The sequence below is a fragment of the Aspergillus versicolor genome (genome assembly GCF_001890125.1).
Source record: "Aspergillus versicolor CBS 583.65 unplaced genomic scaffold ASPVEscaffold_4, whole genome shotgun sequence".
Lineage (NCBI taxonomy): Eukaryota > Fungi > Ascomycota > Eurotiomycetes > Eurotiales > Aspergillaceae > Aspergillus > Aspergillus versicolor.
Genome location: NW_024467527.1, coordinates 176,549 through 196,258, shown reverse-complemented (window position 1 = coordinate 196,258; position 19,710 = coordinate 176,549). Strand labels below are relative to the sequence as shown.

General features: G+C 52.5%; 6 protein-coding genes across 6 annotated transcripts; 1 reads left to right on the top strand and 5 right to left on the bottom strand.

Moving 5' to 3' along the window:
• Positions 1-57: 57 nt before the first annotated feature.
• lah (involucrin repeat protein) lies at positions 58-5,631 on the bottom strand (the record flags this gene model as incomplete). The annotated part of the gene is made up of 2 exons (XM_040806683.1): positions 58-1,945; positions 2,045-5,631. The coding sequence occupies 2 exons, from the start codon at positions 5,629-5,631 to the stop codon at positions 58-60; spliced, it is 5,475 nt and encodes a 1,824-aa protein (XP_040666814.1).
• Positions 5,632-6,702: 1,071 nt separating this feature from the next.
• Positions 6,703-7,813, bottom strand: ASPVEDRAFT_52085 (short chain dehydrogenase/reductase family protein; the record flags this gene model as incomplete). The annotated part of the gene is made up of 2 exons (XM_040814575.1): positions 6,703-7,706; positions 7,780-7,813. 2 exons carry the CDS (start codon positions 7,811-7,813, stop codon positions 6,703-6,705), a joined length of 1,038 nt encoding a protein of 345 aa, XP_040666813.1.
• A 945-nt stretch (positions 7,814-8,758) lies between these two features.
• On the bottom strand, positions 8,759-12,320 carry clcA (putative C6 finger domain protein; the record flags this gene model as incomplete). The annotated part of the gene is made up of 7 exons (XM_040806790.1): positions 8,759-8,978; positions 9,037-9,541; positions 9,602-9,804; positions 9,852-9,932; positions 9,995-11,392; positions 11,451-11,563; positions 11,622-12,320. 7 exons carry the CDS (start codon positions 12,318-12,320, stop codon positions 8,759-8,761), a joined length of 3,219 nt encoding a protein of 1,072 aa, XP_040666812.1.
• A 2,128-nt stretch (positions 12,321-14,448) lies between these two features.
• On the bottom strand, positions 14,449-14,988 carry ASPVEDRAFT_27745 (uncharacterized protein; the record flags this gene model as incomplete). The annotated part of the gene is made up of 1 exon (XM_040810043.1): positions 14,449-14,988. The coding sequence occupies one exon, from the start codon at positions 14,986-14,988 to the stop codon at positions 14,449-14,451; it is 540 nt and encodes a 179-aa protein (XP_040666811.1).
• Positions 14,989-14,996: 8 nt separating this feature from the next.
• On the top strand, positions 14,997-15,260 carry ASPVEDRAFT_82593 (uncharacterized protein; the record flags this gene model as incomplete). The annotated part of the gene is made up of 2 exons (XM_040817222.1): positions 14,997-15,155; positions 15,213-15,260. 2 exons carry the CDS (start codon positions 14,997-14,999, stop codon positions 15,258-15,260), a joined length of 207 nt encoding a protein of 68 aa, XP_040666810.1.
• A 2,019-nt stretch (positions 15,261-17,279) lies between these two features.
• On the bottom strand, positions 17,280-19,456 carry ASPVEDRAFT_27744 (uncharacterized protein; the record flags this gene model as incomplete). The annotated part of the gene is made up of 5 exons (XM_040810042.1): positions 17,280-17,626; positions 18,016-18,038; positions 18,297-18,425; positions 18,479-18,722; positions 19,330-19,456. The coding sequence occupies 5 exons, from the start codon at positions 19,454-19,456 to the stop codon at positions 17,280-17,282; spliced, it is 870 nt and encodes a 289-aa protein (XP_040666809.1).
• Between the last annotated feature and the right edge of the window lie 254 nt (positions 19,457-19,710).

Here is a 19,710-nt window from a genome sequence, read left to right as displayed (position 1 = left end):
AGGGTAATATCATCATGGTTTACAAAGGTCATGGCAAAAAGAGAAAACAACTATGAACTATACCTTCTCGTACTCCGAATCCCCATAAAGTTGCTTCCGCTTATCCTCCCTGCGTTGCCTGCTCGACTTATAACTCTCCACATTAACGTCCTTATCCGCCAAAAAGTTGTCTTCGCGATCCAACTCGCGGTCATCATATCGGCGTCTTCCATCCAGCGAGTCGCCTCGACTCGAGCTTCGATGTCTGCGGCGGCGGCTGGAATCATCAAAGGTGCGTGTTCCAATCTCAGACTGAACCTCGCGAGATACAGGCTTCTCAGGGGATCTCTTGCTTTCTACTGGCTCGGACACTCTAGATCCGAAAATGCTGCTTAGGAAACCGCCAGACTTCTTCCCTTTATCTTCCATGCTCCTGCGTTTGTCACTGCTCTCCGTAGCCACGGAGGATGCCACTGAAGCGGTATCGTCAAACGTGTCACTCTCGCGCTTTGAACGTCTCTTTCTTCTCTTCTTCTTCTTCCCCTCCGTTCCGTCTTCGGTCCCTACAACCGATTCAGCGACATCATTTTGATCGGTCTCGGTGCCCTCTGTCTCGGTTCGTCGAAGAGGTTCAGGCCCAAATTCCCTTGTGTCAGAGTATGAAACGGTTGACTGAGGAATGGCATCTGTGGTGGGCGAAGGGCTGCGTCGCTTTGGTTTCGCAGACTCTTCGGGCTCAAACCCCCCTGGCATGAAGAACTCTTCTTCACCAGGGGAGTCGGACTCTTGCCGTGGATATCGGCCTGTCGGTTTCTCTTGGATATCAGATGTTTCAATAACACTGCGAGGAAGTGGCACATCGGCAGGATCGGTCTCCACTCTGTCGATGTGTTCAACCACAGGCTGCTCAGCTGAAGGCTGAGACCCATAATCCCATCCCCTTTCAGCCCAGCTGTTGGAAAAGGTAGGTTTAGGCCCGGGGAAGATGGTTTCATCTGAGAAGAATTGCGATTTGGGTTTGGCCGCCTCGGGAGTCTCAACTTCGCCCTCGACATATCCATGGAATTGTTCGGGATGGGCAGGAACCCTGGTGGTGGGCGAAATTGATCTTTCGCGAGTATCAGATCCGGGAGGTGAAGTTCGTGTGCGGAAGACTGGGTCATCTGTCACAAGGGATGGGTCAAATCCAGCTGCCTGCGTCGCCGCAGCGACAGTGGCGGCAAATTCGATCTCGTCGTTCGTGTCTTCCACATGAGCGTGAGACGGTTCGATGTATGTATAGTCGATGGGGCCGTCACGAGTAGTAGTAGCGTCGGGAATGGAGTCGCGTTGTCTTTCATTTAGATCGATAGAACTGCGTTCAGAGGAAGTAGAAGGGACTTCATACTCATGACGTCTGTCTTCATCCGCCCAAGATACGCGAGAGCCAGTTGGTCGTTCTGGTTCTTCTTCGACTTGAACTGGCTCTGCCGGCGTTATTATGGGCGATGATGTACCTCTCACGGAGCCACTGACGCTGTGAGGGGGCGTTGGCTCGATGACCCTCAAGCTAGGCACAGGCCATGGCAAGTTTTTGAATCCTCTATAGTCAGGAGTTGGCTCAAAAGAGGAGTCAAACGGTGGCTCCTGCGGCTTTTCCCGAGATGACTCGCTTGCAGGCTCTATTTCAACAATCGTCGGCATTGTGGGTGACTCTCGTCGACTCTGAGAATCAGGGCTGTAACGCAGCTCATCTGGGTAGAAGAATGCCGCATAGTCATCATAAACGGCCTTCTTGTTACGGACGCCACGGAAAGCCGATGTCTTGACATGGTCTGAGGGGCTAGCTGAGCTGGCTCGTTCCTCAACTACTTCTCGCGGCTTTGGTCGCTCCGGAATGTCGGATGAAGCAGAAGACATCGCAGAGGGATCAGTTGCACGTCGACGCTCGGCTCGTCGCTGTTCCGACCGTTCGCGCCATCTTTCACTTGCCTCGTATCTATCGTCTTTTGACGATTTCCCGGAAAGAACGGTAGAGGCGGCGACAGCGCCTATCGCTCCGGCTGCAACTGGGCCAGCCCAAGACCCAGTGTCTCTATCGCGCTTCAGGTCATCCTTGGTGAAGCGGCTTTCTGACTCCCGCTCTCGTTCACGGTCAAATTCACGGTCACGGTCTCGTTCGCGCTCACGTTCCCGCTCAGGCTCAGTGTCCCTATACCGTTTCGAAGCGTAACCGGCAGGTGCAGATTTCGTATCCTCCTCGTAGTCAAGGAGCTCGATACGGTCCCGGCGGCCCAAATCGTTCTTCAATCTCTCCAGGTGTTCTGTACGTCGCTGTTTATCCTCTTGCTCATCGGTTAGGTTAAACGAGACAGAAGCTTGGTCCCTTGTCGTAGAACGGCGTTTCAGACCTGAACCTGGTGCGGGTTCAATGGGATCACTCTGGAATATAGGAGTGGAGTCGCTTCGTCGATGGCGGCGTTCGGCCCTCGGAAGCTCGTTGAGAGGTTGAGGATAACGGGAACTCCCTCGGTCCTCCTGGCGCTCCTCCACCTCCCGCAGCTGGGATTCATAAGAGGGGAACGGGCTTTCGAAAGCTGGTATGACCGGGGCGCTGTAGGAATGGATGGGAGCTCCCTGGGTAGTGTACACGGCTTGGGAGACAGGCGTGACTGGCTGGGGCTGTTGAAGAGGGATAGAGCCTGGTCGGATCAGTTGCGGCTGGGATGGAGGGAAAGACGATAGTGGAGCGGCATCGTAACGGCCAGGGTCGGATGTGGGTATTGGGGCCACATGCTGAAGGCTCGCCGTACTACTGCTTGGAGCTTGGCTGGGAGCCTTGTTGTCCCGATGATAACCAGAACCCAACGCTGCTGTTCCCAACGCCCCAGCAGCTACGGCGGCAGCGGCACCGGTGGGGAAGTGTTTCTCATTTGAGCCGGAGTGCTTCTTCGACTTCTTTTTATTCTTGCCTCCCCAGACCCAACCCCATCCTGAACTCGACGAATCCGACGAATTTCCACTTGCACTAGCACCGAAAGCAAGCGCTGAGCTGACACTAGACGCCTGGCCCTCCGAGTCCAAGTCTTCCCAGTCTTCATCATTGCTAGCAGATGAGGTATAATCCGATCGACCAGAACGGGAACCTTGGCCAACGAATACTTCACCTGTCCGGCGGTTTCGACGAGGAGACGAAGCAGCTAGCGCAGTTGCTGTTGCGCCCAGCGCCAGCAATTTCGCGTCCACGTCTTTGTTCTTTTTCTCCTTAGAGTTCCGTCTCTTAGACTTACCTATCAACTTCTTCGCGTACCCGCTTCCAAAAGCAAGATCGTTATCGAGAGACGATGAAGAAGAATTGTTGAAAGAGAAGATGCTCTTGCTTCGCTTATTGCGTCGCTTGTTGCGATTATCGGAAGAAGCAGTGAAAAAGGAGCCAAAACCGCCGGCCGAGTTCTTAGCAGGTCGTGAAATATTATCAAACGATGAGCCAGAGGACGAGGACGACTTCCTCCTCCTACCTCTAGGCTTTCGCACGGAGCGACTGGGGCTGTTGCTGCGGCTCCGATCCCGATGATGGGATTTAGCCATTGACATGGCCGCACCACCTACCGCCGCACCGATGGCAGCGTCGCGAAGTGTATGGCTATGGCGGTTGGATCTTGATGATGATCGAGAACGGGAGCGAGGCCGAGCGGCAATTCGCGATCCTTCATATCCGCTGGGCTTCGAGTCATAGTAATCGGCCCGACCAGCAGGTTCCTGCGAACGGGTGCGGTGTGATCGCTTATAAACACCACGTGAAGTTCGACTTTTCTTGTCCGAGGCGGAGCTGTCACTGTCTGGGTAGGCGCCGGAGACTTGACCGGATTTAACACTGTAGGAGTCATCAAAATCCTTATTGTCGAAAAGCGATTTCATGGCATATCCGCCAAGAATTGCTGGTAGCCAGGATGACTTCGAAGACTTGCGCCGGCGGCCTTCATCCTCCGAGGACCCATATCGACTTAGTTTATCCACTCGCGAGCCTGAACTGATGCGATCAGACGACCGGCGACGCCCATAGTTATGTGGACGAGGTGCATTTCTGGAGGTTGAACCCGGCTCGAAACAATATCTGCAAACCCCAATCTCTTCGGTGTAATCTTCGAACTTGCCAACGCCCTCAGGGTCACGCCAGAAATCAATGAACTTATCAAATGGTCCGCGTTGGCGCTGCTGATAGGCCATCGCGCCGCCCTGGAAAGGAGATCCATGATAGATAGCAGCATGGTGTGGGTGCAAGGGACTAGCAGCGTATGCAGCGCCTGCAGCGCCTGCCGCGCCCACGCCATATAGAGCCGGATTCATTGGCGCGCCGGAATACCCCTGTCCGATCTGCGAGGTATCATCCGGATTTTGCATGGAATATTGAGAAACATGGTCAGAGGCTGACGACGATGAATGGTGGTGATGGCTCAACATGTAACCAGCTGCTGCGCCAGCTGCAACACCACCAACTGCAGCACCCACGCCGTGGGAATTGGAATGTGGTGGCTTGCCTTGGTTCGTGGTTGTGGGAGTGGCATATGCAGTAGGAGATTCACTTAGAACTTGTTCCGCAGAATAATCTCCCAGCCCATATGTTGCGGCGCCTCCTGCTGCTGCTGCTGCTGCTGCTTGACCCGCAGAGTGGGATGGCTTTGATGGCTTGGACGGCTTTGGTGGTTTGGCTTGCGGGCCGGAAATAGGTTGCTCAGAGGTATGAGCGTCGAGTCCAGGATCAGCTGCAAAATACGATGCAGCGGCACCAACCTCTCCTACACTGCTCGGCTCTGGAGGCGGGTTCGCGGATGGCGAGGCTGTCATCAAGTGCGCCTGGCTGTTGGGAATAACCAGCGGTGGCTTGGGTCGAACGCCTGGTTGGTCTTGGACAGACTGTCCTTGGTCGCCATAGTAATCGGCCGCTTCACCAGCAGGGTTTGGCGGTCGGTAAGGCTCAGCAAAAGTGGTTGGAAACTGTCCTGGAAATTGTTGTTGAACATGTGGATCGTAAATAGTGGGCGAATCCACGTTTCCCGGCGCGGACTGAGGCTTGTGGTTTTCAGGAGCGGAGGGTTGAGAGGGATCTTGAGCTTGATCGAATGGTGCCGGCACCGCACCGCTCGCAACAGGCGGGAAGTGCGCATCATCACCAGAGTGCGTCCGCTCGCGTTCGCGCTCCCGGCGGCGGTTGTCACGATCATCACGGTCTCTTTCTCCCTCATATTCCCTTTCTGACCTGGTGCGCCTCCGCTGTCTATCCTTATCTCTAGTACGGTCTTCTCGATAGTGGTCGCGGTCGCGGTCGTCGCGGTCATCGTATTCTGAATCTTTGCTGCGCTTCAAGGCTCGTTCGGAAACAATGCGATCGTCCGAGTAATTCGGTTGCGCGGTCGCGTAGCTCGAAGCAACAGACTCGCCTGCTGCGCTTTCCGCATAGCGCTTGCTTCGACTGGCGCTGCCTGGCGATGAGTAGGCGGACAGGTCGCCCAAGCCCCGATCACGGTCGTCACCCCGTGAGGACTTGTGGCTTACTGTCGATGAAGCAGAGGATCGATGGCCGGATTTGCGGCGGCGCTCGCCCTTCGAGCTCGAGTTGCTGCGAAGGTCGGTGCTGGAGGAGGAACGGCCCCCGCCCAAGAGGCCCTTGAACATGATGGGCAAAGAGCTATTCGCGCTCGGGGTTCTTAGGCAATCATGTGGGTTTCAATTGGCCTAGAGAAAACCAACTTGAGGTATAATAGTAGTAACAATGAATAGAATCGGTAGAATTACAAAATGAAAGAATGGGAAGGGGAAGGAAGGTTGAGAGGATGAGGGAAAAGCGACAAGGCGACAAGGCAAGGCTGGAGGCGAGTGTATGTTTTGGCGGCGGTAAACAACAGAGCTGAACCGTGGAGCTTTGTCCGAGCGGAGGTTGGTTGCTCCAGACAATCGGCCACTAGCGATCTAGCGCCTCGGATCTGGTTGGGATGGCACGATGGACTGGGTAATCGGATGGCGGGTGACCCTAAGCTTGTGGTGAAGAGTGCGGGGCATATGCTTGGAAAAGATGATAAAATTCAATATAAGAGGATGGCAGGCGATGGAATGCTGATGAGTCGCTCTGGACTTTGTTGCCTGCCTACTCGGAGAAATTGTAGAGCTGAGCGATGAATTGGGGAGGACCGAAGGATGCGGTGAGTCTGGGCGGTGGAGAATGCACGTGCAGAAATGAGAGTGGCTGGAGGTGCAGCGAACAAGATGGGTGTAAATTATCCAAGCTGTTCAGAAACCCCAGATAAATGAAATGATAGGTGATGTTTATATTATCTGAAACGCTGTAGTTCGAAGTGTCAGTGACCCATGGCTCATTCCGATTCGAACTATGGTTCTCCCGATCTCGAAACCCGAAGAATGTGGGGTTGCGGCCTAAGGCAGTTACTTATATGCTATGCCATGCGGCCCATGATATGTGATACAACGCACGAGGGAAAAACCTTCTTTAATACCCCCGAAGTTTAAGAACAAAAAAAAAAAAAAACCAAAAGAAAGAAAGAAGCGAGGGAAGAAAGGGAGAAGGAGGGAAAACAATAACTACAATTAGGACTATGTAGTCAATATATATAAATGGTATACTAAATAAACATCCCGCAAAACATATACAATCGCGACCAACCATCAACAAATTTACCAAGAGCAAAGATACAAGCCTTCAGATCGAAAATGGAAGAAGTAAGCAAGGGTCTAATCGGCACGCATCAAACGCTCCAAATCCAACCGAATGCGATGCTGGAACCACTGCGGGAATCCGCGCAAGCACTTCGCAATCCATCCAGTCGAGCCTGGAACTAGGACGTGGCCACTGGACCCAGTCAGAACCTGGTTCACGATGTTCTCCGCCACCGTCTCCGGGTGCAACAGCGGGTTAATGAAAGTATCTTCGGGTGTTAACTTGTCAATCAGCGCAGTCTTGACAAAGCTCTGTGTGATAAGCACAGTGCGCACGCGCGGCGCATTATAGCGCGTAACCAGCTCCGCGCCGAGACCCTCGTGGAAGGCAATCGCAGCCGCCTTGGTGGCTGAGTAGTCCACCATGCTGGGGGTAACGGTGTATCCGGCCTGTGACGCGACGGTCACCACCATGCCGTGGTTGCGCTTGATCATGGCCGGGAGGAACTCCTTTGTCAGCCAATAGTGCGCCAAGGTGTTAACCTCGAACTGCAGACGAGTCTGGGACTCGGTGCTACCGAGGATGGTGCGGCTGCTGCAGATTCCAGCATTGTTGATTAGGATTGTGGGTTCGCCCATTGTCCTGCGGATGGTTGCAGCGACCTCGGCGATGGCTGTTGGCGAGGTGATGTCGCAGGTGTGGAAGCGCACGGTGGGCGGGAGGGCGTCCTCTGGCGCTTTGATATCGAGGATGGCGACCTTGATACCGCGGTTTCCGAGGAGGTTCGCAACCTGTCTGCCAATCCCGTTGCTACCGCCCGTGAGCACGACGACTTCCCTGTTCCAGTCATATTGGTCTGAGACGCCGTTGTTCAATGCGCGGTTGTTGAGCCATGCGTTGACTCGACGGATGATGGCAAGCGAAGCCAGAACTTTCAGAGCTTGGTAGGCTTTGGGATACTGCAGTGCCGTGTCTTTGCCTTTTGTGGTGTAATGTGCGAGGAGGAGGAGGGGGACGGTCTTCCAGGGGCTGAAAACGGTCCTTTGCAGTAGCTTTCCCACCACATCCGCGGTGAACCCTATTTGAAAAAAAAAAAAATGAAGACGATTAGATACGAGCGCAAGAACTAGGTGATAACTGGAGAAACAAACCTTCTCGCGAGAACCAGAATCCTTGAGACGCCATGTTGTGCGGTAAGAGTCTCGCAACCTTGAGAGTTAAAAAGAACTTAGAGTAAACCCAGGGGCCCAGAAGGTTTTGATATGGCCGACAGCGGTCAAGAGAGCATGCCCCCTTTCCCAGGTTGATCGCCCGAAGATAAAGAGTCACTGGCCATGACTCGTGGGAAATCAGCCCTTTGGTTTGTTGCGAGTCGAGGAATGCGGGGAAACAGGAGTCGAATTCATGCGCGGCCGAGGTTCTCCTCTTCTCACTCTGATTGCACCACACAGCTTCCTTGAATCAGGTAGCGGACCGCGGTTACTGTCACGCTGGATTGATCCATCCTAACCGCCGGCTATATACTACTACTACTACTGGCATAACTCCTAATCTCAAAAATACCGAATTCCAATCCTAATTCAACCTGGGTATCTCACTGTAACTGGCATTGTCAACCAGAAGCAGTCCAATATGTTACTATATGTTGTTCTGTTATTCGCTGTAAATGCAAAATCAAATGTTGCCTCCCACGCCAATTCCTGGGCCTAAAACAAAACCAAATAAACATTCCAAACAAAATGACCGACAAGATCGCGCTCACATAGCCGCCCTCTCTTTCTGAATGGCACGAACATGACTGATAACTGACGTATGACGAATGCAAATAACAAGAGGTATGAAATCAACGAGCGGCCGTCGAAAGATAAAATAAAACAGAGAAAAAAAGGGCAAATGTGGTATTGGGCAGTGGTATATATGATGGTCCATATATGGTTCGGAATGCAGTTGCGTTGTAAATTCAAGAAGCATCGAGGCTCGAAAACCATGTGCTCGCTGAAAAGCTACGCTGTGATGCAGAAATGTGGTCAATTCAGCGGCATGGCAGTGGTGCGAAGCCGCCGAAGAATAGGGCCGTTAGAAGGAGTGAGCGCAATATAAGCGAGGAAGCATTTGTGATGATGGGCGGTTTCATCCGTCCATAGCAGCAAGCGTTGGGGGTTCCTCAAAAATTTTCTCGTAAATGTCAGCAAGGATCTTTGCGTCGGCGCGCAAAGTGGGTGAAATATTTCGATTTCGGAGCAAAAAGGCAATGGTTCTGCGGAGTAGTCTCTCAAGCTCACTCCGATTCACAAGGTCCGTGAGGTGCGACATGTATGCGGTGGACAACACCAGCATGTTCCCAAATTGACTAGAAAACATCAGTATTATGTCGGGATTGAGTCACAAAGCAGGGGCAATCCACATACGCATGAGCAGTTCCAAAGATATTCGTCACCACAGGACGTCCCTTGATTGCATCGAACGCCTCTGTACTCCTGACAGCACTTTGCAAGCACACTTTGCAAGCCCTTCGAAGTTTCTGAGGTAAGTCACGGTACGTATGGGCCGTCCCATTTGCACCTGGCACAGAGCCCAAGTCACTTGACATGCGTGTCATTCCTGGAGCATACTGGCCATGTGTTAACGACGGAGACACTTGCGACGAAACAGCTTCTCCATATCTAGCCGGTGAATCAACAGATAGCGGGCCCATGTTCGGTCCGCAATAATGGAGAGCATGAGAAAGTAGGGGCCGATGAATGATATATCGCGCGCCATAATATTTCGCCCTCATTCGCGCAACGTTGATATCAGGAGATGGGGGGTCATTATCACTCCATCTCATCTCCTGGGGGAGACTGCTCCGCCATAGGTCGAGGTTCATGCTCAGGATCTCCTGTACATTAGACGACCACCGCGTTTCTCCTTGTTCTGCCAAAGGTAAATGCATCAGTATGGGGAAATATCCTAACAGCCTGTAAAGAAACTCACTTTCAACCTTGTACAAGTCCGTATGTACGCGATTTAGAACCTTTCTGAGATGAATTTGGGCGGAGTAAAAGAACATCATCATTGTATTAGGCGCAGAAATGTTATTCGGCAAGGATATGGTGAATCTGCCCTTTGGAAGGTTAATGCGCGATTCGGATCGAGAGATACCACTCGCAGGCAGATCCAGTTCAGCCAAGATATCACTAGATTTGTTAATACAAATTCTTCTGAGGAACGTCTAGTAACACACCTCTCAAGCTGCAGGCAAGTCCAGTACGCAAAGTTAACAAGATCCTTGTTATGATCATCTTGTAGCTCCCCGTAGCTCTTCCTGTATCTCTAATTAGTAACTCGCCAAACAGTGATTATACAGTAAAACAAAGGGCTACCCACGGCAATGTGAGCACCTGACATGCTCTGGCAGCCTGCGCGATCCAAGAATGACTTTGGAAAGGATGAGCCAGTTGACCGGTGTATAAGCCTGCCAACAATGCAGCCTGAACATAGGGAAGCGAGGTTGCTCCTTGGCTCTCACCAAGAATTCTCGCGGCATACGCGTAATATACCAGTCCAGGAACTGTATCCACATTCTGAAGCTGAGGGGCATCAGGATGAGTAATGAATTTTTCGTCTGTCACAGACGGCATAGGTGCTGGTTGGTCCTGAAATGATGAGTAGAAGCTGTTCCCGGGTGGGCCCATTGAATCAGGCCCAGATGGAGATACACCAGCGCGTGGTGGCACCCCAGGAATTGGCTCATTACGATAGTCAATTATTCGATCAGTGCAGGCACCACGAATCGGTTCGTCGCGAACTTCACAAATGCGGCCGAGGGCAAGAACGAGCAAAATGATGGCGTTGCGAATCGACTTTTGTACCTTGTGCGGTGCGGCACCGTCTGCCTGCCCAGTTGGAGGTGATTGTTGATCATATGTCGTTCCATGCAACGTCTCACCTGAGCGCTTCCGTTTGGCACCCCTTGGTGCCTCTGCCGAGTTCCTAACGCTTAAAGCAGCAGCCGACTCCGGGTCCTTTGGACAATGCATAGCAATAAAACGTTCGGTCCGCTGCTCTAGGTCAAGTTGGTTGAGGAAAGGGTGAAGTTTGTGGATGTGCTCGAGGTAGCTGTCGCGGTAACGACGAACTGTTTCAGCGTCGATAGCCACCAACCCATATTCATCAATGCCTCTAATCTCTGGAGGGGCATCATTATACTTGGTGTTCGAGTTCCAAGCTCCGTTAGGAGAGGCGTATTGCGAGAAGCTTTCATCCAAGCTCGTGTTGAAGCTTGTCGGCTGCGAAGAAATTTCCTCATCTGTTTCCTGTGCTTCCCCTCGACCCTCAAATCGAACCAATCCGCGGTACCGTTCAAGTTTCATGACATAGTCGTCATCATATCGGTGGAGCAGTTTCGTGATCGACGGCCATCCGAGCAACTTATGCGCTGCTGTTGTATGTTCCACGGGGATCGAGAGCTCCCCGTCCTCCCCAGTCTGAAGAAGTCCTTTCGTATAAACGCTAGGGTCGCTGGATTTCCCACCATCAGCAGCCAATGTCACCCGCTCCTTAGCCTCAGGCTTCTGTGCGGCTTCCAAACCATCCGCTTTCATAACAGGATATTGTGTCGTATTCTGGGTCTCGCCATCAGGGCCCCATGTAAGCATCGCAGAGATCTGATCAAGTGCCTTATCGTGGCCGACATGCAGTCTTTCCAACCCGCGTAGTTTCGTGTCTAACTGGTCCTCTAATTGTTGGAGTCGGTCCAATATCAGTTGTGTAGACTTTTCTTGCCTAAAACCCCGCATTATTAGCACTCCAAAGCGTGGCAAGCAGAAAGGAGGGCACTGACTTGTGTGGGGGTACTTCTTTATAAACACATATTAAGTTGTTTTCTTTACAATGACTACAAGCAGGGCGGCCCTCGTCACACTTTGCCTTCCTTGCTCGGCATTGGTCGCAGGCCTGGGAAAGAGATCGTCAGTTGAGTGTATGGCCATAGAATGCATAGCCATGTCCTTACCTGCTGCGCTCGAGTCGCTTTGCGATGTCGCATATTAAATGACTGTGCCTGATAATAACCCGCGTCATAAGGGGCGGGCGTGTGTGATACCGTTGGGGGAACTGTAGTGGCATATTGACTCGGGGGGACTGATTGCGGAGGCGGCGGAGGATCCCCATTCGCATGGGGGGGTTGATCTGGAGGTGGAAAAGACATTCGAGCTCTAGTAAACTCCGGAGGGGCAGATAAAGGAGATGACTCAGGCGGAGCCCCATTCATAGGATGGAAATTCGCATGTGGTGGTGGTGGAGGAGCCTCCGAAGGGGCATGGGCAGGCGTCGGTAAACTGGTCGGTCGGCCGTATGGTCCATCGGAGGGCAGTTGTGGCAACTCTCGATTTTGCATAGGAGGGTAGCTATGTGACGGTACTGGTGGCTGAGGAGCATTGGAAGGCCGCCGTGGCTCGGGATGGTGTGCATCGTATGAGGCGGGATATTGGCGCCACGGCTGATCGTACAAACCTGGGGCCCCTGGGAGGCCATGCGGAGCCTCCGGGGGGGGGATGCGATGCATTGGAAGCGAGGGTCCGGAGTACTGGGGTAGGGTTCTCGATTTGTCGTCCGCAGTGACAATTTCCATGACTGCAGCCCCAACGTCTCGCGCAGGAACTTTCGGCGGGCGCAAATCCTCGATGGGCGGTCTATCGTACGCGATAATCATACGGTCATGAGGACATGGTTATGCCCATGTGAAACACGATGGATAGGGCTCGTTGCGCGACCGGAAGAATAAGTAAAGGATGCAGCTCAGGTTCCCGAAAGGGAAATCAGCTGGCAGCTGTGCCGACAGACGCGGGGGGGAGGAAGACGGGAGGCCTCGATTGCTATTAGGGCCGGTCCTTTTTTCCTTCTTTCTCTCTTTCAGTCCTGCCTGGTTTCCCACGGGCTGGGAAAGAACAGAGAGAGGGTTCTGGATTCGCGGTCGGTTTTCCTTGGGAGATGCGTGGTTTGCGTTGGAAGGTCACACGAAGAGGGGTGAGGATCGGCCGGCAGTGCAGGCCAGAGTCTGGAAAGGGTAATCTATGGGTCGGGGAGCTGTCAGCAAGGAAGGTCGATGGCAGCTCGGACACAGGCAACGGTCAAAGCGAGGAAACGAAGGAGAAGGAGGAGACAAGAGAGAGAAAGCCAAAAAGCGGGAAGGAAAGATAATCGCGATGGCCGGCGTGTAGTGCACCCAGGATGGTGGTAAGGAATAAAACCATGTTAGGGCGGGAATAATAAAGACGTGTTAATAGTGCCGGGGGGCTAAGAGGTTTTGGGAGTATACAGAGGGGGGAAACGCTAGGACGGCAGTGGCCAGTGACCGGCCGATCAGTCACGACGGCGCAGCGGCGCGAGGAACTGTGGTGGAGGAGGATTCGGAAACAGAAAAAGAAAAGAAGACGGACGGACGTACCAAAAACGTCGGCGGAGTGGCAGAGTCCTTCAGGCTGACCCCATAGTCTGGCACCCTGAGAAAGAAGGAATTTAGTATTTTTTTAGTGCCGAAAATAAGTGGGAGGGGGGAGATGAAGGCGTGGAAAGGGAAGAGACGAGAGGAACGCCAGAAAATAATAAACAGAATTCAACTTCACGGCAATAATGGCAGGGCCCAAACACAAACATCGCAGAACCTTAAGGGACGCCAGAAGCCCAGTCATAATGCCCGACATACCCTCCACAGCACACAGCACGGTCCCAGAGGCCCAGGACAGGGGTGGAAGAATGGGTGGCAGGCCAACTGGAGCTTGGGGGATGGCAGCGAACCTAAGATACGTACCCAATATGATGAATATGATGAATAAAACCGCAGCGAGAACTCGGCCGGGGAGAGACAGAGCAGAGGCAAGAAAAGCAGTCAAGACTCAAAAGCGTCGGGACAGCAAGTTCAAGATCAGATCAGGCCTGGGCAGGTGATCGCACTGGGAATCTGATAGTTGGTGAGTTGCCTCTGCCTTCATGCTCAACTGTTTCAGCCTGCCCCTCTTGCTGAAAAAAGAGGATCCTTTGCGAGGAGCGGAATGGGGATAGTTTTAAGTATTATTCGAGTAATAATATCCAGAATAATAATTATTTAGAATAATATTATTTTATTTGAGGGCTAGTCTTTCCCTCTGGTTTGCGGGCCTCCGAAAGCCACCAAAATTGACAGATGGAGGCCCGCTCATCTTTATCTTTTCTGCATTATTTAATTCTGAATTTATCGACAGTACGAATTGGGACTCCTTGTGCTGTGCACTCCAGTGGCCAGAATAATATTACGAACGACCCAGGTAAAATTGCCTCTGTGGGCAACCTCCGATAGCTCAAGTTCAAGACAGCTCCGAACTTCGAAGCAGCGAAGACTTCATCTTTCGCAAGTGGGGACGCTGGAGCTGTGGGACGGGGACGAAAGGAACCACACCAGCCATCAGAATCCAGGAATCAGGCAGATCAAGCGGATTGGTGGGCAAGCAGTCCAAGATCAGCCTGGAAATGCGCACTGCCAGAGCCAGACCGATTTTTTTTTTTCTCCAGGATCGCACGGGAGATAATCAAGGAGGGTCGCTGCCCAAATCCTGAGCAACTGATTGAGTCTCCATTATCAAAGTTATCACTACGAAGCGACGGAGAGAGCCCTCTCACTCGAAGCACCGAAGCAGTCCGTGAATACTCTACAGAAGCGTACATTAACCGTTTAACCGTGCTGAAGAGGCCAACTGCCGATGAGGAATTCAGGAATCAGTTGGGTACCCATCCGGGAGAACGGAGGTCAAACAGGAACACACTTGATTAGCAAGGGGGATCCTATCTTGAATTATGCGGGTGCATCATATATTCCATACATCATCTGGAAGCCCGGACTGATCTCCGGAGGACAAGGGTTTGGGGTTGGACATTCTGTTGCTGGGCCCCGGCAGCGCGGTAGAATAAAGTTGAATAAATCGGAGGCGATATTGAAGAGTTCCTGCGGGCCTGGACGACTCTGCGGCGGGAGAATAAGCAGGAGAATAAGCAGGAGAATAAAGCAGTGACAAGACAGAGACTGAGGGGCAGACGAGACGGTGAAGACAGACGCCGTTCCCTGGAACCAGCCGCGGGTCAGCCGATCTGGCACAGGAACCGCCGGCTGGCTCCATCTTCTCCCATGGTTGGTCGGAATGCTGCTCAGTGTCAGACAAATCTCGGCTGCGCACTTGAGCAATTGCCAGCGGCAGACGGCAGCTGGATCTGTGATCTGTAAGTGTATCCTGTATGCACTCCATGCCCCTCGTCCGACAGAAGACACGCAGTCGCTGCGGATCAAGGGAGGACCAGTCCAGGGGTTCCCCATCTGGAGAAGTGACAAATCCACGCATGATCTCCTGCATTTGCCACCATGGAATTCAAGCTCGAGACGACCTCGTCCATCCACTCAGCCCTTGGGCCGTTGATGGGTCATCTAGCTTCGAGTTTCCAGCAGACTGGGACGCTGGAGGACCGGCGGATTCCCGCCCTGGTTGCCACCACCGCCAGAATGAAAAGATATCCAGCCAATGTATGACCTCATATCGCGATCCTTTATTTCCGGTTTCCGGTGCGAAAAGCTGGGCAGCCTCCGACTGGCGACTCCTGGCTGATCTACGCGACTAGCTCTCCCTGATCCCGTCTCCTGGAACCAGCTCGGCTGCGGGCATCTTGGGGTCCCTGGCAAGTGGCAATCACAACTGCCAACGATTGTGCCAACGGCCCACGTCAGTTAATATACACCGTACGGTGTACTCAACTGTGAGACAAACCCCAAGGATCCAATGTTCTTCATTCTTGATCTGCTCCGGTGCCCCTCCGATCACCGACTTGGAGAGGAGCGAGGCGGCCGAAGCCAGTCTCAATCTGTCCCTCTCGAATCCTGCGAGTGCCGCTCATGACGGAGCACTAACCTGGCCTCATTTCTCCTCTTGCTCATGTGGGTCTCTAATTACCCAGCTCCCGGGATGATGCTATTCCTAATCATGACGATTGCATTTCTGAACGATCAGGCGTCTGCTGTGTTCAGGCTCTGTTGTGCAGAAAGCTCAAGCAAGGGATAGCCCTGTGCAATATTTCTTGCAGATGGCTTGAACCCCCATGAGGAATTTGCTTCCAATCCCCGGCAGGCGGCAGTTAACAGTTGTATTCTTCACTGGTTTGAAACTACCGGAGTACTAGTAGTTGTTTGTCTCGGGATGGTCGAACAAGTAGAGATGCACAAGACGGAATGGATACGAAGTACGGCAATCTGAAGATAGGAAACTTACCTCCGATGCAGGATACCAAACCCCAACAAAGACCACCTCTTTCCACTTCCTTCAGCTTGACTCACTCGGTGAGGTGAGGCCTTTTTTTTTTTTGTGGGTGGCCTCCTTTGTCAAGCCAGGCCGCCGTCTTTAGCGTTAACTCCTTACGGCAAGACAGTTGCCGAACCCAACTTTTCTTCCAAGTTGCCGTCTCGTCGATAATCATTCTGTCTTCCCGCGATCTGCCTTGAATAATCATATCGACCCCTCCCGGTCATGTATGCGGGCAGTGGGCCTTGATAGGTTTGGGGCTGGGCTTTCAAAAGAAACGGGTTTCGTCACGGAATTCACAGGGGCAGAGAACCCACGGCGGTTTCCGAAAGCAAACTGGTCACTCAATGGTAATTCAATAACCGTTAGGTCAGATATCACAGATTCGCTGTATCCTTGTCTTTCAACTTCCTTTTTCAACAGAGTTGAGTCAAATTCACGAGCCAACAGTGGCTCGAAAAGGATAATGTCCGCCGAAACTATTGGGCAGCAAACAAGCGGATGATCCTTCTGCTCGACCGTGGATGGCCCGTCCCAGGTTTCCAAACTTCCAACGCATGACCTTGTGGGGAGATCTAACGTCGAATCACCAAAACCAACACCAACTGGATTCCATCTCTGGCACTGTGTCGAGCTGCGCCTTCACCGGCGGCAAAAATCCATGCCTGATCGGGGCACGGAACCCGTGACCGCTCCCGCCCAGTTTCCACGGTCCAATGTCCATGGGTCAACGGCAAGATGGAACTCCGTAGAGCGTATGAGATCTTTGCCGTTAGGGGGGATCTCTGGATCGAAGTGTGCTGGAGTCGAGAGAAACTGAATCGAGTCCTCGATTCAGGAAACCTTACTCCTGCTCCAGTTGACTTCCCAACGTCTGCCCATCGTACGATGATCGGAATCTGATAATCTCGCATTGTCCCGGTCCGAGTTTAACAATGAATCATGGACGCCGCTTCTGAGAGCCAGTGGTCATCGCAACAGCGACTTGGCCTTGTCCGATCGTCCCACCTTCACCAGGACACAAAGAGCAAGGAAAAGCAAAGTATCCGATCCGTTACTCCATACGTAATGATTACAAGAATGAGACATTTATTCGAGCTGGAGGGATAATCCAAAGCCATTGGCTCAGCGCGAGCCTTGAAGTCATCGTACTCCGTATTCTGGCATCTTTCAGCCATGCGGCCTGTGGAGACGGAGACGAATATCCAGGCGGAGTGTTGACGGTTGGCTTGCTCGGGTGAGCCCCATCGCGATCAATGATCGATTCGAAATACGCTTGAAATGGGAATTGGACCATTTGCGCCTGTGTCAGCTCTCAGCTCACTCTGGCTCCCCAGTCTCCACGAGCTTCAAGATCATGGGAGCTTGGCAGATCCGCCGCTTAATTCCAAATACTCGCCGGAGTTTTCCTTTGATTCTCGCGGCCATTCAGGGTGAAAGTCCAGGCGCACGAGTCTCATTGGTCGGGCTACTTTCTCCTGAATAATTTTCCAGAATCCCCCGAGCGCAGCGAACAAAGCCAGGTTGGAGGTGGCGCTCTCGATCGTCGAATTTCGAGATGAGGCGGTAAGGCCCGCCTCATCGATTGTGTGAAATGGCCTTAACTTTCGAGGTTGCATTGAAGTAGGATGTGGGGATACGTATAGCTTGGGGAGGAACCGGGGTGCCACCGGGTCAAGATATCTAGTTCTGTAGAGCGAGTCTGTTTGAAGTTGTCGTCAACCTCCCATCACCAACACAACCAACGACGGTCGGAGCTTCTTCTGGTCGATTCTGGTATATCGCATCAACACTCGGCCAAACACAGTGTATGTGAATGCGAGTTATCTCGAAGAATATCTCGATAGCAAACAATTCATATTGCGGCGGCTGCGGCATCAAGCCATCCGGCAATACGACTGATCGCCCAGCTAGCCAGCCTTCTCCCTGCATGCGGATTATTAAACTATTCCTGCAGTCTGGATTCTGTATCACCGAGTTGGTCCAGGTGCATGCCTGAGTGCAACAGCAACTCTCCGCGTTCATTCCTGACTTCTGCCAGTCCTCCGAGCCCGGCCCTCTGGTACTCTGCAGAACAACACTGCCACAAACCTTGACGAGAGCGCCTTTTAAGGCTGGATAAACAAAGGCGATCGATCACAACCCATGGCCATGGCCATGGAACTTGCAGGCGAATCTTAACCTGGACAACGCTCTTCAAGACTTCAGCTACGATCGAAACTGCCCAACGCCAAACGAACTGCTCTGGTTTCGGCCGGAGCTACTGTAGCTAACAAGCCGTGGCGTGCATCACTGCCAGTCTCACATACATGAATAGGTATGTATGTGATCAAGTCGCTCCTGCATCCAGCACTGGATAACCTGCCTCTTACCCATCCACGTCAATGTGACTTCTCCTCGCATTAGCGGCTGACCCATTTTTTCTCCAGACAGTGGTCTTGTCGCCGACGCCGACGCCGAGCATGACGGACAGGCGAGACAGCCCGGCGGGCAAATGCGATCTGTAATTCCTCGCATATATCAATCACTTTCTGCACAAGTCCAGCCCACTCACCGGCGACAAATCAAGAGGGTTCGACCCTGCATCCCGCCAATCATGCCACCACTGTGCACGGACGCCCTGCCTATCGTGGATCCCTTTCCCCAGCCGAGTCGGCTAGCGAGAGAGCTAAACGGGAGGGCAAATGGATGGATGGAGAGATGATGATACAAATGTGAACCGCTGTGCGGATGCAATGGGATGGATGGCATTGGGATGTGTCTGTGGCTCTGTGCCTGCGTGGACGAAACACCCCAGCCTATACAACCCCAACCATTCGATTTGAGCCAAAGTTAGTTAACTATAGTTTGGGCTATGGCTGTCGGCGGCCACTGGCATATCCTACTTTTTGGTAGACATGCTGCTTGATTGCTCAAGGCTGAGAAGTAGCCTTTTTCGTTTTGCTTTTTTCGTTTCTCGCTTCGCCCCGTGTCCGGCTGGGCAGCTACTCTAGATGTCCAGGAAGTACATTACGGGCACCAACTGCTTTCTTTTGCCTATCCTTCTCAACGATACAGAGCCTCAGAGCATTTTCATGTTCTGGCGGAAAGGCGTGCTGAATATTGTCACACCCCAGACAACCGACCTATTCTTTGGCGCTGGTATACAGACGGCACACTGACAGGAAGACGCACCGAAGAGTGATCTGTCACATTTCCAATGGCCCGGAATGTCCGCTTGCAGATCATTCAATAAGTCCGACGCTGGAGCCTCCCAAGTCCCGACTCCCCGAGGTCAAGGCTCTTGTTGCTTGTGAAAGGCTGAAAAATTTGCCGGTTGGCAGTACTTTCTTTCTTCCGCGGTGGTGAGAAGTACCTTTGTACCTGGTACCTGCACCTTGATGAATTATACGAGCGCTTACGTACACGGGTATACTTTGCAATTAGATCGGTCCAGGCGTCGAGATGCCCTGCCCGTGGAGGATTTAATATCTGATCTGAGCCGAACAGCTCCAGGGTTTTGCGCAAAGGCGTCTGGGTTGTTCGGGGACATTGCTGATTACTCTGCCATGCGATGCTGTTAACGCATTGATTCGGTTGAGTATCAAACGTAGCCTGTCATTGCGGTGATTTGCTGAGATGTAGACCCGACTAACTTTTGGCATGGATTGGATATACTCAGATGCTGCCCGTGATGAGATTGTCGCGAGGACATTGATAGAAACTCTTCCAACATTGCTGAACTAACCCTCAAAGCTCAACTAACATCGTTATAATGCCAGTATAATGAGATCACTCTAGTCAAAA